The sequence below is a fragment of the Hyperolius riggenbachi genome, chromosome 10, assembly GCF_040937935.1.
Source record: "Hyperolius riggenbachi isolate aHypRig1 chromosome 10, aHypRig1.pri, whole genome shotgun sequence".
In the NCBI taxonomy this organism is placed as follows: Eukaryota; Metazoa; Chordata; class Amphibia; order Anura; family Hyperoliidae; genus Hyperolius; species Hyperolius riggenbachi.
This window is the reverse complement of record NC_090655.1, coordinates 188,285,108-188,308,501: the sequence shown is the minus strand read 5'-3', so window position 1 is coordinate 188,308,501 and position 23,394 is coordinate 188,285,108. Positions and strand designations below refer to the sequence as shown.

The following is a 23,394-nucleotide window of genomic DNA, read 5'->3' as shown; positions in this document are numbered from 1 at the left end:
CAGTGGCGTAGCTAAGGAGCTGTGGGCCCTGATGCAAGTTTTACATTGGGGCCCCCCCAATCACTCTATACATAGCAATTGATACCGCACACCAAAACCTGCCAATGGCAACCACAGTTTCAGAGGTGCAAGAAGGGGTTGGGGAACAGTTTGTTAATGATTACCACTATTCAAAATATCTATAGAAGTGATTATTATGAGCACAAGACCAATAGAGAGCTAATACTGCAGTTGAGAGAGGGCCCCTCAGGCCCAAGGGCCCCGATGCGGTCGCAACCTCTGCACTCCCTATGGCTACGCCCCAGCGTGCATCATTGATTGGGCTCCCATGGCCCAAGTGTTTACTGTAGCAAAATTTACTATAACGAGATTATACCGTACAGTATTAACTAGGCCTATTTTTAACAATGATTCTCAAGTAACCAGAGAGCACACCTCTCCGGTGTGTAGTGTATATGTATGTATGTATGGATATGTGTGTGTGTGTATATATATATATATATATATATATATACACACACACACACACACACCCAACGATATTTGATCACTGAGGAAATGTTCTCAGTTTTCAATCTGTGTGCTATCCACTGATCTGGATATTTATCATGTGTTGCTATTTTCACAGGAGTCACATGTTGCCCTCTGACACTGAGCAGCAGGTGATTATAAGAGACACACAAATGCTGTGCTAGGAACAGAGTGCTGCTGTCCCTGCGTCTCATCACCGTGCTGCTGCTGACACCCAGGAAAACAGTGATGGGAAGCAGCAGTAATGCGCAGGCTAATTCACATTACCAGAGGAGGCTGTGGGCAGAAATACACAGGACAATAATGACAGCCCCTGCCAGTGTTATTGCGTCATAGGAAAACCTGGAAGAGTAGTCCATGCGCTTTGCGCCACTCTAGGCTGCTCCTGTCTGTGCGCGTCTGACGACCGTCCTCTGGTCACAGCGGGTGAGGGGGTGACGCTGCCTCATCGGGCGCCAGGTGCTGCCAACCTACAGGAGACTAGTAACGCGAGGACTTGTTGGAATGGGCAACCATCAGCATCAGAAGACTCCTCCTAGCTACCTGTAAATCTGCCCTCCTTCATTCTCTCCTTCTCCCCCTCCTCACCTCCATTTCCCTGGGTGTCCTCTCCATCTATGCCTAGCACAGAGATGTGACAGAGGCACTGGCGGAGGAGGAGGAGGAGGGACGCAGGCGATCAGCTGGGAGGATTACAGCCCTGAACAGTCGGAGGAGAAAGAGGAAAAGGGAAGGTAGGAGAGGAGAATAGCCAGCAGGCTGGCAGCAGCGTGTAGAGGAAAGGGAAAATACACATCTACATTTATCCAGAAAGCGCCGCAGTATATTGGAGTCCATTAGAGAGAAAAAGGAGTGGAAAGCAGAAGAGCGACCCAGGAGGCTCCCATCGATAAAAGAAGACGTTATCAGCCGAGAGATCGCCCTCCATGCTCGCCAGACCTGTGCCTGCAAGGGAGCCGACAAGCCACTGCTTCCAGTAAGGGGGGTTGCCTTACTATAATCTCTCAGCAGTTGCCCCATTTTTATTAGAAATGACTGCTGCAAACAGGTGCTGGGAAATGCCTTGATAACGCCTAGCATATGAACGTTTTCCCAGTGCTAAGAATGTGCGTGCAACCTAAATATTGCTGTCAACATTGCTTGATAATTGCAAGTGTCACATTGATGCTTATTATATAGGGAATTAAAAAGGGAAGATATCTGCCACACACTCCCATGTCCTGCAAACAGGGAGGTATGAAGGATTGGTTTGAAGATTTTCCTGGTTGTTTTTGATGGAATATCCATGACAGCTTTGTTGAAGGTGTTAGGGTAGTCTGGTTTTTATGGACTCCCTTTGTGGAATGAGGATTTCAAGCTAAAATTGTGACAGTACGTGTGTCGTAAGCCTTCCCTCATTATATGCAGAGGAGGCAACCAAGGAAGGCCCCATAATTTGTCTGACCTGCCCCCTTTCTTGCAATATGGCTGGCACAGGAATTTGGGGGATGAGACATAAGTGGCTTTCAGGGTTTCCTGGGTCTTCCTGTTAGCAATGGCAAGTGGCAACAAATCCCAAAGCAACTTCAGTAGCATTGGCTTAACCATGAGCGCCATCAACAACAACAACAACTTGCATCTAGACTCCTCCATCCTTGCCCCCAAAGGAGATGCTGCCCTCATTATTCCGGTCACTGTGGAAGTGCCATGTGACAGTCGGGGACAACGTATGTGGTGGGCATTCCTGGCCTCTTCCATGGTGACATTTTTTGGGGGCCTTTTCATAATCTTGGTATGGAGGACTCTTAAATACCTTTGGACAGTCTGCTGCCACTGTGGGGGCAAGAATAAGGTAACCACATCTATGTCAGAATATGTTTTGTTAATGGTTTTTTTTTTATTGTTTTGATTTTAGTTGGGGTTTAAACTATGTTGCTGGCAGCTGCTCTTATTTTAAATGAAGTTGAATCACTAAAGTTTGTAGAAAGAATGTGTAAACTATGTGTCTACTAGCATGGAAACAAATGTCCACTCTAATTTTAGGTTCTTATTGTGGAAAGGCAGGGCAGTTGGTAGTCTCTTAGCTACTAACGTAGTGAAGTGTAATGTGATATTATTGTCACTGTTTGACCAAGACTGGGACACCAATCACTGTGAGTCTTTCCCAGGCTATTTTCCCCCCAGTTTTAAAATTAGATGATGAATAATATATTAGGTGCTTCTGAATAACTTTAGCTTGAGTTTGCAAACACATCAAGATGTTATTGGAGGACGTTACTGGAGGAGCGAAGTTTCTTTTGAACATATGTTCTAAGTGGGAAACCAATCCGCAGTGCTCAGTTATTTCATAATTTGTTTAAACTATGTTTTGTGTCACCACATTGCAGAATGTATAACTAAAACACAATCTTATGACATAAACAACAACAAAATATAAATAGTATTAGCGTGAATAATAGATGAAATAGGCAACATAAGCAAGCAAAGAAATAGAAATGTATTTATTAATCCATAGTTACATGGATAGGATTATTTCAGGAGATTTTGGTGTGAAAAACTCAGGGTTGTGGTAAAATTTAACGAAATTAAAATCGTGCTTATTTACTGACATCACTGCATTTTTTGTTGTTAGACTTTGCTGTCATGCTAATGCTTATTCATTGGTACTGCAGTATAAAGTTTACTTCTGGGCAGCATTCTGTTTTGGTCCAAACATTCATCACATAGTCTAGCCGGTCATGGCTGTCTGTTTATAACGGATTGCTACTTAAGCGGAATAAAAGTGGTGTAGTGCAATATAGAAACAACTAGAAGTCATTCTGTCAGGTGGAAATGTCCAATTGGTAAGTCTGCTTGGCTGCTTCAGAATTTCTTATTTATCATGTTTTTATCAGTAACCCATCTTCTTAGGCCACAAAAGAAAAAATGCTTCTGTGATGACATTTTCACTAAAATACCGGTAGTTTTGAGTAAAGTATGTTTGAATCCAACAGGTTCATCCTTTTATCTTTAATATCTAAGGTCTGAATTCCCAAGGCACGTATCCTACTCAGCAACAGTTGCTGCTTTGCACTAGAAGCATCAACTATGTGCTTCCAATTCGAAAAAGCTGGTATTTTTTTTTTAACCTGAAACATGTCAAGGCTTTATATATGGAGATAATTTCCTTTTGCAAAAAAAGCAAACCCATAAAAACATTATTATTAATTCAAGTTATATCTCTTTTATGTGAATTGTTCCTGCCATAATATACCTCTTCAACAATGTACCCCAAGGGAGCATTGGTTTTACTAAACCACATAATGACAGGAAGTGGTTCAATTTATATCTTACATAATTTATTAGAATGTTTGTTATGTGTGACTCCAATGATGCTTATTTAGCAGCAATGAAAAGTACATCTTTCCTGCCGTTGGATACATATAATTTAATCATTGCTGTAGGGTATAAAGGCCTATGCATATTCTTGGTTACCTATGCATATTCTTGGTTAATATCAAGGTGCACAGTTCAATGACACTTTGATACCCATGACAAGCAAGCAGTCAGATGTCCGTTTATATCAATGTTGTCTCTGATTGATAGAAGCTAATTTGTGGTTGGTTGGTATGAGTCACTGCACAGTTTTGTTCTTTGCATCATCTATTTTTAATGACATTCATTATGGATGTGTTATAGATGCTATATTGCCCATATGAAATCCAAGGACTGGGATACATCATACCATTAAAATAACAGATGAAAGGTTGTACAGAACAGCAAAGAGGTTATCTAGTAGTCAGTTAAACACAGGTGGCTGCTGTTTTTCTGCACTGTCCTTCCAGTGTATAGCTAGGGAAGACTACAGCAAAGCAGCAGCATGGATTATGCAGCAAAAGAGCCTCATTGAGGAAATACAGTTTTATGATGCTGTGTGTTTGAATGGTGGGTTTAACCCCCACGCTTAGAAGAATCCTACTCGAGTGAGGGGACAGGTCAGAAATGATATCCTCATTTCATGGAATGGATTGTAAATAAAGCTGCTCATCAATAGAATGATCTCATTTAGTAGAAAAATAAATAAATATATATAGTTATATCTCTCTCTCTATATATATATCATAGATCTACAGGCCCAATTATCTATATAGCAACTGAGGAAAGGGGATTGTAACTATATAAGATGGTGGATAAGGGCTTTTATTAATGCATTGTTAGTGTCCTAATGGAAAGAAGTGTGGCCTCGCCCTTCTGGTCCATTGGTACGAGCCTTTGGGTAATAACCCCATCATAGATTTTGGTTCTTAAGATGGAACTCTTCCCCCCCCCCCCCCCCAACCTCTGTGACTTTCCATTACTAGCCAACCTTCATAGAGACAGTTGCTAAGTATCCCAGTTGTGTCATAGCCCTGCAGGATGGGGAAAATGAAAATGCAGTATACAGCATATGAAGAGAAATTGGCCTGGTGTATGTTGTTCGAATCCTGGCCTGACTGTGGAAATATCACATCACAGTTTTTACAGCTGAATCTGCAAACAGTCCTATATTCAAAGCAATCTATCAGACCTGTTAAAAAATAGGTGGCAATAATTGTCATCCTCTATATTTGATACTTGTAATACTCATATATAAATATATTTTTAAACTTGTGCTTATTTCCTTTTCTATGTAAAATAGAACTTACAATTTAAAGAGAAATACATGAATGATAATGTTACAGGGTAGTCTGTGGCTGCTTACAATGACCATATACACAGATAAGTAGAACCTTAAGGTTTGTTTAACAATTCTTCTACTCTTTGTTTATATTTCTTATACTAGAGAGACTGAATAGTAATTTTTTTTCTTAAGCCCAATCTACACGATACGATTCTTTATACGATTCGATTACAATTGTATTTACAATCCGATTAAATCCAACATGTCCGATCGGGATTCGATTCAATTCGATTTGCCATTGCAAAACAATGGCAAATCGAATTGAATCAAATCGAATCCCGATCGGACATGTTGGATTTAATCAGATCGTAAATAGAATCGTAATCAAATCGTATAAAGAATCGTATCGTGTAGATGGGGCTTTAGACATGTTGCTTTAAATATTACTGTAACCACTTCTTCAGCGAGGGCCTTATAGACAACAGCAACTGAACAGAGAATTGTCTACATTCCTTTCAGTGAGCAATTGGCTCATTCCTCAGTGTTGTGGGTTGCCCTATACACATAGCAGTGAGGAGTTTATCTATCAGACACTTTCAAGGGATACTGTAGGGGGTCGGGGGAAAATGAGTTGAACTTACCCAGGGCTTCTAATGGTCCCCCGCAGACATCCTGTGCCCGCGCAGCCACTCACCGATGCTCCGGCCCCGCCTCCGGTTCACTTCTGGAATTTCAGACTTTAAAGTCTGAAAACCACTGTGCCTGCGTAGCTGCATCCTCGCTCCCGCTGATGTCACCAGGAGTGTATTGCACAAGCCCAGTATGGTCTTTGGTCTGCGCAGTATGCTCCTGGTGCCATCAGCGGGACCGAGGACACGGCAATGCAGGCGCAGTGGTTTTCTGACTTTAAAGTCAGAAATTCCAGAAGTGAACTGGAGGCGGGGCCGGAGCATTGGGGAGTGGCTGCGCGGGCACAGGATGTCTGTGGGGGGCCATTAGAAGCCCCGGGTAACTTCAACTCATTTTCCCCCGACCCCCCTACAGTATCCCTTTCATTTATGCCAAAAAGTTATTATTTAGTATTTATATAGTGAGGGACTCACAGTCTTATCCAATCCATAGTCATATGTCCATTATAGTCTAGGGCCAATTTAGGGGGAAGCCACAAATTAACTTATCTGTATGTTTTTGGAATATGTGATGAAACTGGAGGGCCAGCAGGAAACCCACACAGATACAGGTAGAACATACAAGCTCCTTGTTGATAGTGCCCTGGCTGGATTTTTCACCGAGGATTCAGCGCTGCAAGTGCAATCCACTATGCCACCGTGCTGCCCTAGAAGATGTAGAAATCTAACATTTTCATTGAACCTGGCAGGATTCCTAAGCTTTTTGAACTCATTACCAAAAGGGCCCCAGCCCCTCAGATATATGGCCAACACAAACGGGTATTGACTGGTAGATGCACTGTACACACGTCCTCACAAAGCGATTCCAGGGGGTGTTGAACAGGGCCATCAGAGCAAGACAAGACTGGCGGACTCAAAACGCTTGAGCTGCGGCCACTAGAGCAGGGAGAGTGAGGATTGGGAGAAAACAATTAACTTCCCTGTGTGTTTTTGGGATGTGGCAGAAAATTAGAAAGGCTGGAGCATACTTGTGTAAATTCCATATAGATAGTGTCCTTATCAAGATCTTAAATGCACAAGTATGGCCACCAGCAGGAATCAGGACTCGATCCCTCGGGTGACCATTCAGCACCATATGCTGTACGGACATGGCATTTAGCCTCCAGGCTAACTATGCAGTCTGATACTGGGGAGTGGGGCGAATGAACCACGTGTGGCACATGGTCGAGCTTGATGGGGTAAGGACCCAGGCACTGCAAAAGGACTGTGGTGTCCACTATGCTGCCGTGCTACACACGTTTGTCGCTGTGAAAGAGCCCTTAGGGTCCTTTTACACTTAATGCATTGGTATGCGTTTTTTCCATAGCAGTGCATTGTGATAAAGCTTTCGGTTAAAAATGCGTATAGTGGGAACGGAGCCATAGGAAAATATGGGCATTACTTTGAAAATCAATTTTTTTTCAGTTATAACTTATAAGGTGTAAAAGGGCCCTAAGACAATTGAAATACAAAAATAAAATAAAATGGCCTGTTACTGTGCATTGAGTACCTAGCAAAGTGTACTGCAGATAAACAGCAATAGCTATAGCAATCTCAAAAAGCTATTTATTTTTCCTTCAGGATGTGTTCACCTTAAAATTTGCTGCCTTTTGTGAACGTGCAAACACTGCATCACCGCACTGCTAATAAAAGTCAATAGAAAATGTCACTACCGCTAAAATTCGTGTTTTCACATTTTTTTTTCCGCATGTGTGGTAAAAACTTCTGTCTTGCAGCATAAATTTACACATCTCATGCAAATCCCTATTGACTTTCTTTGGCACTTCTGAGAAAATATGTGTGCAAAAGTGTACATACAAACGCAAAAAAGGCATGTGAAAACATTCAGTCTTCCACAATGATAAGTATGAACTCTGCCTTAGGCCTCGTTTCCATGCAGCACAGAGCCCTGTGGCTCAGCGCTGCGTGTCACTTCCGGTGGGGGGTGGGGCTTGTGATCCCATTCATTATACTGAATGGGGTTGCGGGCCGAAACGCCCTGAAATGCAGCATAGCATGCACGGCTATTCAGCGGAGAAATCGCTGCGCATGTATGGAAACGGCACACAGTGCAGTCTGCTGTCCCTGTGATCGCGTTTCCACAAGCGCGCATGAACGTGAGCCCTTAATCTGACAGAGCTAAAAGCTAGATTCTTCTCTAATATTGACCATTAATATATAACTTGAAAATAGATTTTTCTTTTTTTTATGATGAACATTGCATGATGGCATGACAGTTATGTATTTACTGACAGGAGTAGATCATTTGTGGACTAGTAAGTACATTTGAAATGCTAGTCCATTGCACGATCGCAGGAGCCTGTGAGTGTATTGCTACAGCATATTAGTAAAGACAGCTTGGTACCAGCTTTTATGTACTTGCTTTGGCTACCTGGCCCTTGGGATTTATCCAACACTGCAGTAAAGATCATTTATCAAGTTTTGCATCTTCCAGATTATGCTGTGGTGTTGGAAAAGTGTGTTTCTTCTAAGGACACAGGAAATTCAAAGTGAACTTAAAGAGAAACCGTAACCAAGAATTGAACTTCATCTCAATCAGTAGCTGATACCACCTTTCCCATGAGAAATATTTTATTTTTCACAAATGGATCATCAGGGGGCTCTGTATGGCTGATACTGTGGTGAAACCCATCCCATAGTATGATGTCTGGACCATGGTTCTGACCTCACACTGTGGGAGCTTTGTTGCATTGTGGGAAAATAACAGCTGTTAACAGCTGTTTCCAACTGCCAAAAAGCAAGCAGCTCCTTTCACTGACATCACCAGCCAGCAGTAAAAATGTCACCCATGTGATAAATGTCAGACTGTAAATCAGGGAGAGGAAAGATTTTACAATGGGCATACGCTGACTAAATCAATTACGGTATACATAATTATTGCAAAAATGAAGCACTTTTTTATTAAATTATTTTCACTGGAGTTCCTCTTTTGAAGAGAATCTGTATTTAAAAAATATTACCCTGGGTGGTACTCACCTCGGGAGGGGGAAACCTCTGGATCCAATTGAGGCTTCCCCCATCCTCTTCTGTCCCACAGTGGTCTCGCCGCGGGCCCTGGAACGGAGAGCATGTAAATATTTACCTTTCCGGCTCCAGTGCAGGCACAGTTGCTGCTCTGGTCTCGGAAATGGACACAAGTAGCCAATTCCAGGCGTTCCGCTCTACTGCGCAGGCGTAGGACACCTGCACAGTAGAGCGGACCCGACTGGAATCTGCTATTTCCATGCTGAGAGCCGAACAGCGCCACCCGCTGGAGCCAGGGAAGGTAAATATATCAAGCCTTGTCAGGCTTGTCGAGGGAGGATTGCGGGAGACTTCGGGGGAGCCAGCGTTGGATTGCCTGCAGCTTCAGGGATGGGGGAAGCCTCATTGGGACCCTGAGGCATCCCCCTCCCGAAGGTAAGTACCACCCAGGGGACGTTTTTCTTTGATACAGGGTCTCTTTAAAGCAAACTTGAGCTGAAAATTAAAAGTCAAAATAAACATGCACACGTCATACATACTTCCCATGTACTCTATTTATCAATCTCTCTCTCCTCTACTGGGTCCTGTTTGTTTACTGTGATCAATGGAATTCTCTGTCCTCCATTTTAAAAATGGTGATGACCCTGTAACAGCTTCCAGGTCAGCACACTGTTCAACTGTAATATCGCCTACATGAGCCATAGGGAAACCTTGACATTACCTTGCACATCAGTTGTCCTTTCAGTTATGACCAACAGCAACTGATATATTTCAGTTCTGACAAAATCTTTTCAGAATTGAAAGTAGTAATTGTTAGAACCAAAGGTGAGCCTTTGAGAGGAATTGATGGTGAGGTACGTATGTAATGTTTATTTGCAGGTACATCATGTGTGTATTTTAAATCATTTTACTCAGTTCAGGTTCCCTTTCAGTGGCATTTCAGGTAGTAGTCTGTCTTTATCTGCAATCTTAATCTCATTTTAACTGATATTTGGTTACCTTCTGAAATGTTTCCTAGTCTAGACTCATTGTTTTGTTTTGTTTGTTTTTTTAATAAAATAAAAATTGGCAGTCACTCTTTTCAAATGAAAAAGCATGCCATATTTAGCTTAAAAATCCTTACCTTTTGCAAGATAAGACTAAAGGTGGCCACACACGATACAATAAAATGATCCGATTTTACGGCAATGCGATAAAAACGATCGTATCTCCCGAAAAAATTGAAAGCTTTTTTTTCATTCGACTGAAAAATCTGATCGGATTTCCCATTTTCTTCAATTTCTATCGATCCGGAATGACAGATATTTTTCTTCAATCTTTCTAAAGATTGTATGGTGTGTGTTAGATTGTCAATTTATTAATATACACACCCTAGCAATTTTGTCAGCGTTTCCAATCATTTTTTATCATAATTGGGGAAAAATTGAACATACGTGTGTGGTACATTGGTCATATTTTTGAAATGTTACAATCAGTCAGAAAAATTGATTGCAATTCTTAAATTGAACAGATATTTAAAAAATTGTATGGTGTGTGGCCACCTTAAGAAGTATCTGCAAGACAGAATGACAGGTCTCATTTCCTCTTCAATGACGTCTATGCACTTTTTTATTCCCCTTAGGCAGTCAGAACCACTCTCCTGAGCACATGTGAACTGCAATGACATAGTCCATGTAGGGGGAAGGGAGCAGGTCTAACTGCTCTGCCCAGTGGAGTAGCTAAGGAGCTGTGGGCCCCGATGCAAGTTTTACAATGGGGCCCCCCAAGCACTCTATACATTGCAATTGATACGGCACACCAAAACCTGCCAAAGGCAACTACAGTGTCAGAGGTGCAAGAAGGGAATGGGGAACAGTTTATTAATGATTACCACTATTCAAAGTATCTATAGAAGTGATTATTATGAGCACAGGACCAATAGAGAGCTAATACTGTAGTTGAGGAAGGGCCCTTTGGGGCCCCTCAGGCCCAAGGGCCCCGATGCGGTCGAAACCTCTGTAACCCCTATTGCTACGCCCCTGGCTCTGCCTACTGAAGCTATGTCTCCCAACTTGAGACTCAGTTTTGCCTGGCTTTGGCAGCCAAAGCAATAGACCCTCCCTTTGATGGGCTGCTTCACACCGGTAAGCTTTTCAGCGATAGTGCAGTGTCACCTTATGAGGGTGTTCCCACAGCAGCTTTGCTATTTGGTTAAAATTGCAAATGTGCTGCATGTAGCATTTTTTTTGTAGCGAATTAGCTTGAACCTATGCGCAAAAACACCCATACATTTAAAAATCAATCTGAAAATCACTTTGCAAAATCACTATAGCTAAGCGCAAGTAATTGTGTTTTGTTGTGTGAACCCAGCCTTTGTGGGCTTTGTCAGTGCTTTACCATGGTTCCAACTGGGCAGCCTGCTAGAAATTGCTGAGGAGAGGTCCACCTGAGATTCAGTGCATTAGGCATGTTAGATTTTTTTTAATTTTTAAAAGGAAAATGTTTGACCTACAAAAAAAAAAGTAGACACATACGGTACTTAATTGCAAATGTACTTTGGGCTCGGTCCAATTGACTTTTTCTCCTAAATGTTCTCCCAGGAGATAATTTTTCATCTTCTGTTTAAAATAACTTTTTAGCACTCTGCAATTGAAAAAGTACTCAAGAGTACTGTATATCCTTGGCTATAAGTCAAGAAATTTAGGTCTGACTCAATAAAGAAAAGCTTGGTAGTCGCCTTATCCACGAGTCAGACTTAAATTTCTGACTTGTGGCCGGGTAGGTCAAAAATTACTGTCAAAATGATTGCTTGCTGGTGGCTAAAAAGGCATTTTATCGATAAAATGTGAAAATATCACCTAGTAGAAAACTTAGGAGGAAAAGTGAATTGTATAGGGTGCAATGGGGTTCATCAAATGACGGTAAATCACTTCCGCATGCAGCACTGTGAGTTACGCCAGCAGATACTGTAGTAGCACAGCCGTTGCTACGGTAATGCACACTACTATCGATAATGCTTATTAGTTACAAGCGTTACCGTAGCAACAGTCGTGCTGCTCTGGTACCATGAGTCGCGCTACTGGTATACCTCGTGTTGCTGAATGTGGAAGTGAAGGTAATACTGCCATACGCTATATATCCACTGCAGTATTACCACCATTTGATTAATCAACCTCAATATCTAAAGACTTGGTTCCCTTGTTTTTACAGCTTATTTTTCGCATTTTTAAGCATGCTATAACAAAATGTTAGTTGCACATGTACCTTGTGATCCAGTACCATAAACAGGGATGAAGCTTTGGATTGTTTGGACAATTTTTTATAAATTGTGTATGGCGTAAAAATTATATCTAATTTCCGTTCTGTGGACAGACGCTTGAGGGAGAACTTTGGACTTACAGTAAGCAGGTGTTAAATAGAATTTCCACTTGTGTTATAAATTTGCCATGACTATAGCTGTGTTTACAACAGCCACATAATGTGTGTTACACACATAGTGCCACTCATGCTATATACACAATGTACAAATTGTTGTTATAATACATGTCATGCTATTTGTTGGCACTGAGGGAATCAGGACCAATGTATTAATATATATATATATATATATATATATATATATATATCATATTTATATAGCCGTGATGTTCTCTGCATCTTTCTACAGTGTACATAATATTGTCTCTAACTGTTCATCAGTGGAGCTCACAACCTAATCCTACCATTGTCCTATATCCCTATTGTAGACTAGGCTGACTCAGGGAAAATGTTTTTGGGGTGTGGAAGGAAACCTATGCAGACACAGGAGAACATATAAACTCTATGCGGATTATGGCCCAGGTCTGAACCTGGACTTTAGGCACTGTACAAGTAATACAATAATCGGTACTTATCCGTTAGCCGGGTGCATCCGGCAGGTGGTGCTAATTACTATTCCCCCTCCAGGCTGCCGTGGATAGTAGGGAAAGATGTCACTCTGGTGGAGTTTTGTCGCCACCTGCCGGATGCGCCCGGCTGACGGATAAGTACCCAATAATCTACGCTTTGCATTAGTATTCTGCATGCTGTGTTTTGAGTACTGTTAAAATGTGACAGCTCTGAAACTCCAACCAGGAACTAGCTGTACAGGTCAAGTGTAGTTCTTATTTCTAACACCTGGCCTAATGGGTTGACTGGCAGCAAACATAAACACTCCCTTATGCCAGTTTGTTACATGCAAAGTAGAATGTCTGTGTTTTATATGGACACAAAAACAAAGTAATCTGGCTGAAAGGGTCTTAGCCATTAAAGCAATCCTGAGCCCAAGAATAAATGTAAAAAGAAAACTTACTACCTGATCTGGGGGGCTAGCTGGTGCTCCTGTGGCCAGCAATCATTCATTTTCATTTTTAGTGACCCCCTGGAGTCATGACCGTGCAGCTCTCCTCTCTGCTTCTCCTCACAGAGCAGAGAGGCGGGGGAGAGCCAGGGAGGGGCAGGATAGAAACAAGGGAGAGCCATGGAGGGGTGGGATAGAGGCAAGGAGAGCCATGGAGGAGCGGGACAGAGGCAGGGAGAGGCTCGGAGGGGAGGGATAGAGACAGGGAGAGGCGCACAGAGCTGGGGAAGAGGCTCCAGGAGGAGGGGAAGGGACATCTCCTGCTGGGGACGCCCCTTCCCATAGTTATCTAACGACAATCCCGTTGGCATTTTCGGGGCTCTGCAGCAAAGTGAAGGGGGATGGAGAGTGGCACAAAAAAGGATACTGAGGCATTAAACAAAGAACATGCCTCTGTGTCTCATTTGTATTACAAAAAAAAGCCTCCGGTACACTATAATGCTTGCTGTGTATTCAACTAAATTGAAAGCATTGAGCTTTTCTTAACAAAATTGAGATTTTCCTTTACCTAATATTTGACAGAGAAGTACTAGTATATTTTCTTACCATGTATCAAAAAACAGTGCTCAGCTTTTCTTATTAATTGTAAATTAATAAATTAAAATCATGTGTGGGACCATTAACATAAGCTCCATGCCCAGGCATAGGAGGTGGAGATGAATTGGAAAATAGGTCGCAATTGTGTACCCCTTGTCTCCACTCTTTTCATCAGATGTGCCTACTCCTTTGTCTATTCCGCTTCTATTTTTTGATGTATCTGTAAAACCAAAAGTGTCTCTCTTGTATCAGTTTCACTAGTTTAGTTTCAGAGCTTGGGAAGCTCTTGTTTTGCGGTGAGTGAGCCTGTATGCTCAGACAGCTGCATCGGATAATGAGCGGTGTGGGTGTATTACAGCAGCTATTCACATAAGAGATAAATCTCAAGTTAGTGAATTGATTGTTCAGGAAGGTACATTGCCCTAAGCTAATCAATGCACAGTGTACCACAGTGTTTTGAAATATTAATGAATCAACCCCCTTTGTTATTCGAGTGACATGTTGTTGCTGCATAGCATTCTATAGGTAGCAACAAGTCTTTACTACAAAGCTGTTGGTGCTCTGTAGTCCTAAAGCGGACATCTTATTTTATAAATATAGCCATTGCCAATATGGATATTTTAGAAGTTCTCTAACCTGAAATGAGAATCTGTAACATACGGCCTGATTTACTAAGAATAAGGGGGGTGCCTATGGAATGGGAAGGCTACTGCACACGTAGGTGGGTGAGAATGGAAGAGGGGTGCTGCACAGGAAAGAGACTGTTGTGTCTGATAGATACACTACAAATGGAAAAAGCAAGATGGCTGGAGCAAGAGAGTTGGATTGGGGAAATAAACAGTGTAAATCTGGACCTGGAGTTCATTGGAAAATATAAGGAGGAATACTCCATCCTTGCCCTGCATACATTGAACATTCTGTTCTAATAGATGACAAAAGGTTAGCATCTCCTGAGCCATATTGGGCCATAGTGAGGATTGCTGAAAAGTATGTGAGTTATTGGTTATGACATTTCTGGTATTTCCAAATACCTGCTATGGGATCTGTCCTGGTGTAAATACAAAAGGTTATCTCTGTGAGTGTAGGCAGACAGATTGCATTTGCACAACCACTACTTATTCACTCTCCTTCCAGTAATTCCCATTGTGCTCCATTAGCGTAATGTAGGCAAGGAGTTTACACTTTTGACAGTTATTGACAGCTATTTTATTTATTTGTTTGTTTATTTTCTTTTTTACAAATGCAGGTCATATTTGGCTTTTTTATTTTATTTATTAAATATAGTATAAATATTCAGTGACCCTAATGTTTAAAGGACTTACGAGGCCTGATTTTTAAAAAATAAACAAAACAAGTTAGATACCTGTGTGTTTTTGTAAGGCACGGAGGACGCCGTCCGCGCCCTCCGTGCCGTTCCGCCGGGTCCCCGCTGCTGAATATCCCCCCGAACGACCCCCGACTGCACGGCCCGGGTCGGGCTCTCCAGCCTTCACCAAGATGGCCGCCGGAGCTGGCCGCGGCTGCGCAGTCCGCATAGCCGCGAGTGCGGCTGCGCAGCTCTAAGGCCAACTCCCCGATCCACGCTACTGTTTACGTGGATCGGGGGGTTGGCCTTAGAGCTGCGCAGCCGCACTCGCAGCTGTGCGGACTGCGCAGCAGCGGCCAGCTCCGGCGGCCATCTTGGTGAAGGCTGGAGAGCCCGACCCGGGCCGTGCGGTCGGGGGCCGTTCGGGGGGATATTCAGCAGCGGGGACCCGGCGGAACGGCACGGAGGGCGCGGACCGCGTCCTCCGTGCCTTACAAAAACACACAGGTATCTAACTTTTTTTGTTTATTTTTTAAAAATCAGGCCTCGTAAGTCCTTTAAACAAAACAAAAAGTGAAAATAATGAAGTTTTATTTATCAATATTGTTTTATCAAGCGGCTAAGAAGTATAAATCATGTATATAAAATCAGGTTAACAACTTCACTCTGGTGAGTTCACTTCTCTGACTACGTAATACCGAGGGGGCAGGCAAAAAGTGGTGCTTAAGTCCTGGGTAGGAGAATGTGTTGTGAGTGCTGATAGGCCCACTCAGAACTTAGGCAGTGTTGGTGTTTGCGGTCACTGGAGCTGAGCAGAAGAAACCTGAATTTTGCCAACATCCAAGTTTTTGCATTCAGATGTTTTTTAGCCAACCATATTCATCCATTGACATATGTTCCAATGCGGTTTGGTTAATTTGTGATGGAAACTGGTGGCAATGGGCACCAATAGAAACCCTCTCGCGCTTTACTGAGCTTCATATCAAGCTGCAGAATTAACCTTAAAGAACAAGCGACACCCATGCCAACCTAGAAATAAAAACACATATATAAGAAGATAAATACTTCTTCTACTTACATAACAGATGTATTGTGCTATCCATGTAACGATTCCTGTGAATTTTATAAAGGAAAAGCAGAGAATCCTACTCTAGGCAGTGGCCATCTTGCCAAGCTTAATGCTGACATCATATCCTCCCTGACTCTTGTTTCCCCCTCCCTTCTCTTGCTCATTGTGTATTTATTAGCTGCCCTCCTCCCAGAGTCTTTTTTTATTTACACATCCAATCACTGAGTCACCTCAGCCAAGTGATCAGCTAGGCAGGGAAATAAATGGAAGAGGAGGAATATATTATAGATAAAAATAACTCCCAGCATTCAAAAGAACTCCCAGCATTCAACTTTTTGGCACTGTTTGGCACTAGGGCCAGTGCTCCTAAAGTATGTAATAACTCCAAACCATAACAGCAGAAAAAGTTTTGAATGCAGGATTAGCATCTGTATCACTTAATACACTCAGACCAGTTGCTGTTGAAATTTGATTTTTATGGTGACAATACCGCTTTAAAGGAAACCAGTACACAGAGTAGGGACACCAAGAGCCAAATATAGTGTAGTATGTACTGGTAGTTGAAATGAAGTATGATAGAGTAATAAGCTATACTCACAAAGCAGGGCTACCTCCAAGGCAACCACTGTATAGGCAGGTGGGGAGATTAGACCTGACCCCACTCAGGATTAAGAAGTCACTCTCTGTAGATAAGGAAAAAAGGGGGTAACACCCCTTCACCAGGGGTGGACCCAATATAGCGTAGTATGGATACAGAGGCACCAAAAGGATAAAAGAATCTAAATAGTTTAAAGCATGAGAAGGCAGTGGTGGACTTACCTCCTCTAAGCAGACACAATAATTGCCAATGTATTTGTCAAATACAACAAGTTTATTTACATACTCCCAGAGGCGGGACAAGGTCCTTCAGCACCCAAGGCTGAGACAGCAAAGTGCGCCCTCCCATCCCTCCCACCCCAGCCGTCACACACTGATTGCTATTAGTCTAGAGGCACCCCAGCCCGCCCCAACCCCCCCAACACCTTAATCTCTAGTTATCTGTCTTGCAGTCACTGTCATGTGTGCCCTTTTCTTATTTCTTTCTGCTTCAAACACAATTGGGAATGACAGCTGAATGAATTGTGCACCCCCTCCCACACTGCGCCCTGAGGCTGGAGCCTCTTCAGCCTCTGCCTCAGCCTGGCCCTGCATACTCCGGAGGACAATGCATCCCGTTTTGCAGGTTTAATCCCGCTTCATCAGGCAATAACAACGGAGCAATAGCATATGTGGTCAGTAGAAGAGCCAGGCACCTCTGCTCCTCAGTCCTCCCGCAGCTCCGATACCAGTCCCGTGATTTCACTGTGTGTAGCATCTCATGGGACAGTGTAAACTTGTACCAGAGTTCTTTGGAAGAGTTTTGCTTTCGTCTTTTTTTTTAATGCAAGATTTTGGATTGGATAGAAGTCAGTAAGAATTTAGTGTGAATGAAACCTATACAATAAAACCTAACTGTCCCTGCATCATCCATTCTCCCTGTCTGTCTGTCCCACCGTGGCAGTATAGACAGCCGGTGGGATGGGAGGTCGGGCCAGGGAGCCGAGACGGGTGTGCGCATGCGCACTAACATGGAGTGGCGGTATCACTACCAAGAGCCCGTTTTTAAACGGGCTTAGGTAGACTAGTGATTAAATATAGATATGCATTGCTAAGAGGTCTCAACTGAATTTCCTATCCATCTCCTGTGAACACAACAGTAGTCCAGTTTTCCTGATGTAAGGCTTTTTTACTTGCTAAATTTACTTGCTTTTGAACTAACACCCATGTATACTGTATGAACAGACTTTCATACGGACGTACATACTATAGACTTTCATTGCTTCTTTTGTGATTGTTTTGGGTGACATTCTACTACGTGTTCTGAAATGTTGGCAGCCTCCTCTACAGCAACCCCCAAGACAGAATTCTATCGGCCATTTCTTATAATCTTCCCCCTATACAGATGCAGCCAGTTTCCTCCTGCATGATTTCCTCTTTCCGTAGGACAGCGTGTTGCTTGTCAGAGAGCTGAGTAGCAGATCTTTATACTGGGCCTCTGTGATGTGCCTCCAGATATAGGATGCAGAGGAAAATCTCAACTACTGTTTGGCTTCAAGCTACAGAGATACTTACAGAGCAAGCCACGCTACAAGCCATGTTGCTAATGGCTGTTATTGGAATAATTTGTAGCTGATACTAGAAACTTACTGGACTTCCTTTAAAAGAGTGTACTGGCGTGATGTTCTAGAATCTTAGCTTCTTTGTTTCAGCAGAGAATTCCAAGTGATAGTAGTAAAACATTTACACTCAGAATACTGATTGATGAGTTGTTGCCCTACACAAATAACACATTTCCCTGACATTTTTATTGTGCTGGGGCATCACGGTACTCTGTTTGGATACTGTGATGCTGCAGCACAAAACACGTTGCCATGATAACCCGCGCATGCGCACTAAATGGCATTACACTACCAGGCTGGCCTGCATGTATATTTAGCCACATTTCTCCGGGGTCCTCTATGTGAGGATTCTGTCGGAGATCAGCGTGTCACCCAGTAGTTACTAATGGCGCTGGAGGCACCAGCTCCACCTTGTAAGCAGATGGGATCAATCAACTGCCAATTTTTAGAGATGACCCTCTCCACCAGTATCTTCATTATGTGAAACTAATGTTCCCTACCACGTGGCTTAGCCTGAAAAATCCATCGTCCGTCAGATTATTATGTGTCTATTTAAAGGACCACTTTGGAAAAACATTTAAAATGCATGTGTACAAACACTTATAAGATACAACAGAGGAAAGAGGTGCCCAGTAAAACTACACCTACATATATTTATTTCAATAAAAAGACCTACACATAATTTAAAATTAATCAAACATCAGGCTAGGATGCGCCCCGACCACGGACACACACACACACATTCGGCTATTCATTCATGGCCTGCTAACAGGTCGCCGGAGGCGGGGCCCGCATGCCCCCCAAAGGAGGAGAGGGGAGAGAGGTCATCCAACATCATCCCACAGGCCGGGGCGGGCGGGCGCAGAACACAGCAAGCAACGGCAGGCCAAATTTGGGTGAAGAAGCCAGGTAAAGGCCCAACAGGACCTATATGTTGCAAAATATGAAAAACACATATTTGAAAATAGTACAGACTCCCAAATAAAGAAAATATTGTAGCCTATTGAAAAACATCAATAAAGACAAAGACTTGTATAGCACTTTTCTCCTGGCGGACTCAAAGCGCCAGAGCTGCAGCCACTAGGACGCGCTCTATAGGCATTAGCAGTGTTAAAGAGAGTTGCCTAAGGTCTCCTACTGAATAGGTGCTGGCTTACTGACCAGGCAGAGCTGATTCGGACCCTGGTCTCCTGTGTCAGAGGCAGAGCCCTTAACCATTACACTATCCAGCCACTAAAATGGATGTCTTAGATACTAACACCCAAGGGCAAAGCTGCACACAGAATGCTATACGCAATCACTTCAATATCTAAAGGGAGTATCAGGAATGGGGGAAAGCTGCATGCAGAAGCAACTATATCACCCAGCGACAGACGGGGGGCCGCCATCAGACAGAACACACCAGCAAGGACGCAGGCTAGAACTATAGTGGTAGAAAAGGGTCATAGCTAATGAATTCATTGAGACCAGGCGGTTCATTGGCACGTGAATCAAAAATATATCTCTGTTCTTTTTGTAACAGCAGACGGTCAAAATTACCCCCCCTAATGGTTTTGTGAATGCGTTCAAGTCCAATGAACCGAACTTGATTATGTCTGCCTCCATGTGTCGTCCTAAAAGGTCTTGCAACCGGAGTAGGAATCGTGGGAACATTTTTACATGTAATATTTGTTATTTGTTGAGACATATGTGATCTCAATTTGCGCTTGGTTTTACCCACATAGAATGCCCCACAAGGGGCATTTCCAAATAAAATATTGGCGCCATACATTGTACTAGGGAAATATTTTAAACGTTGCAATAACCGGGACAAATAGGCAAATAAAGTGTGTGAGTTTTATTCACAGTAGAACGTCTTATTTTAAAACTATAATGGCCGAAAACTGAGAAATTATGATTTTTTTCTATTTTTTTCTTATTATTCCCATAAAGTTGCAGATAGAATTCTTAGCAAAAAGTATCACCCAAAGAAAGCCTAATTGGTGGTGAAAAAAACAAGATATAGATCATTTCAGTGTGATAAGTAATGATAAAGTTATTGGCAGATGAATGGACACAGTGCTGAAATTTTAAAATTGCTCTGGTTTTTAACAGGAAAACCCTTCGAGCTGAAGTGGTTAAGACTAATTTAATAGTAAGCCTTAGAGCATTTTACATTGTAGACAACATTGTTCATTCCCACATTTTACAAACTGATTTAAAGGAGTTTTCTTTTATTTATTTATTTTTTTATTTTTGTGACTGATCTCCTTTGAGTAGTTCAGATGGTTATGGGTGTATGAAAATGTCAGTAGCAAGACCAGCATTTACATAGCTGCAACATTTATATTATAGTGTCATCTGCCAGGCGATCTGTACGGAATGTTTATTACTGAGAATTCTGTGCACAGAGGGAGAAACTGCTTGCTTGGAAGTTTGAAAAATACATTATTTCCCACAATGAAATGAGGTTCACAAACTGCAAACTGTCAGGGCCATGGTCATGACACTACACTGTGGGAGAGGTTTCACCACAATATTAGCCATACTGACCCCCCTAATGATCTATTCAAGAAAATGTGAAGATTTGCTGTGGGAAAGGCAGTAACAGCTACTGATAAGATAAAGTTCAATCCTTGGTTTAAGTTCCTCTTTAACCTCCCTGGCGGTAAGCCCGAGCTCAGATCTCAGCCCCTGGTGGGGCGATTTTCATTTTGTAAATTGCTGTGCGCACAGCCAGCACTTTGCTAGCCGCGCGCACAGCTTGATCGCCGCCGCTCTGCGGCGATCGGCCGCACGCAGCGGCTGAAGAGGGCCCCCCCCCCGCCAGAGCCCTGCGCTGCCCGGATCAATGAGTTCCGGGCAGCGCTATGGGCTGGATCGTGTGTCCCTGACGTCAGGACGTCGGCTGACGTCCATGACGTCATCCCGATCGTCGCCATGGCGACAGGAGAAGCCAAACAGGGGAACGCGTTATATACGCGTTCCCCTGTTTGCTATAGATGCCGGCGACGATCGGACTAGAGGGCCACATGCGCCCTCTAGTGGTGTTTCATGTAGCTACCACTCTGGTAGCTTTACATGAAACATTTAAAAAAAAATTGGAATTCTGCAATTTTTGCAGAAAAAAATTAACCGCCAAGGAGGTTAAACAAACCTGTAGTGGATCACTGTAGTTGATTCCTGCTAGTCGCCGAAGCGCTAGCACTTTTTAAAGCGCTAGCGCAATATTAATCTATGGCAGTGATCTATTTGCCGCAACAAATGGGTGTTTCGCGATTAGCGGCAATCACAAAACGTGTTGTAAAATCGCTGATTGCGATCACTCTGAATCGCGAGAGTATACAGTGATTTTACTGTGCTAATTGCGATAAAGTCACCTGTGCAAAAAAGGTAGCGCTTTGCGCTTTTAAGTGTGAATGGGCCTTTAGGACTGCTTTCTGTCATTTACAGTACTCTCCTGAGCTCTGCTGAAAGTTGTGACCACAGACCCAACAACTGGGTCATACCTGATGCATGACAGTGTCTACTGCCTGGCCTCTGCAGCGTCAAAAGGATGTGGTAGGGGCAGGAGGAGGTGCGGCTACACTACCATGTCAGGAAGTCAAGTTGAATTCAGGGCTCATCCTCTCAGTGGCATAAAGGAGAGCTGCTGTAGTTTTAAGGCCACATGGTATGAATGTTTACCATCTGTTTAGATAACAATCCAGTACAGATTGATTTAAGTCTGTTGTACAGATAGCTTGAAACCACAGTTATCTCAGGTTTATAAAACAAAGTAATAAGTGATACTGTGAAAAGGTGTTAAGAGCTTGAAAGCTGCAAATAAAAAAGATTTTAATGTGCAATCTCGTGCTTTTTTACATGTCATTCTGCAGCTCCATATTTGTTTAGAAGGCCTGCAAATAGTCAGTGCATTATGAGAGCGAACAGCAGACACAGAGCTAATACTACTAGATAATTAGTGAGATTAGATACTCCATCTGCCAGCTGGAAACGCAGCCAATCAGCTGCAGGCACACTGTTTGCTCACTAAGGACCATCACCTGGTCATGAAGGGCAATACTAGCATGTGAGATAAGGCTTCTGTACAGCGGGGTCTAATATAATCTCATGGATATGAAGATCTCTGCTAGAAGGATAGTAAAAACTCTTGTTGATTCACCTAAACCTAGATCATGCTTCAGTGTTTTATTCAATCCAATTCAGATATATATAAGACGTTTTAATATATTTTTCGGTACTTATCCGTTAGCCGGGCGCATCCGGCAGGTGGCGCTGTTGTAGCGAATTTCGATGCGCAGTTGTATCTAATTCCATTCATAGTTACTATGGTAACAGGTGGCCGCAGGTGGCGCTAATTACATTGTTGATACGCAACGTAACGATACAGTGTGTTAATGGCAACGAATATACATTGTATTTGAAGTGGCCGGAATTAAAATGAAGGCGGCGGCAATGTAACACATGAAGCCGCCGCCTTCGTCTGTTCTTCTTCTTCTCCCCCTTTGCCCTCTCGCTTCTCTACAACACTGCCAGCTGGGGGGGGGCACGCGTGTCCCCCCACAGTCGTTCGTCGCAAGGAAACAAGCAGGCTTCCCTGCCGCGACGAACGACTCTGGGGAGACACGCATGTCCCCGCAGGCTGGCAGCATTGTATACAAGCGAGAGGGCAAAGGGGGAGAAGAAGAAGAACAGACGAAGGCGGCGGCTTCATGTGTTACATTGCCGCCGCCTTCATTTTAATTCCGGCCACTTCAAATACAATGTATATTCGTTGACATTAACACACTGTATCGTTACGTATCAACAATGAAATTAGCGCCACCTGCGGCGCTTCCATTCACACAGTACTACGTTCAGTAACTATGAATGGAATTAGATACAACAGCGCATCGAAATTCGCTACAACAGCGCCACCTGCCGGATGCGCCCGGCTAACGGATAAGTACCTATTTTTCTTTAAGCATTCGTTGCTGTTATAACAACTTGGAATAACTGTCAGTGATGTTGTATAGTGTTATGCAATCTCTTGGTGCTATGTATACTTTATATACAAGATGGGATTATAATGTTTTGCCCCTTTATTTATAATGCCCCTACCTATTATTAAATATGTGTATTAAATAAGCTAATCTGATATGTC

General features: G+C 42.9%; 1 protein-coding gene across 11 annotated transcripts in view; it reads left to right on the top strand.

The window, feature by feature from the left end:
• Nucleotides 1-781: 781 nt before the first annotated feature.
• KCNMA1 (potassium calcium-activated channel subfamily M alpha 1) overlaps nt 782-23,394 on the top strand; it is a 759,662-nt gene continuing 737,049 nt past the window's right edge. For 5 of the 11 annotated variants that reach the window (XM_068255422.1, XM_068255419.1, XM_068255415.1 and 2 more), the window contains exon 1: nt 784-2,362. In XM_068255422.1, the coding sequence (XP_068111523.1) occupies nt 2,066-2,362 (297 nt within the window). In that variant the 5' untranslated portion in view covers nt 784-2,065. Of the gene's footprint in view, nt 2,363-23,394 lie in introns of all 11 variants that reach the window. The other 6 variants (XM_068255413.1, XM_068255414.1, XM_068255412.1 and 3 more) reach the window with 3 other exon arrangements.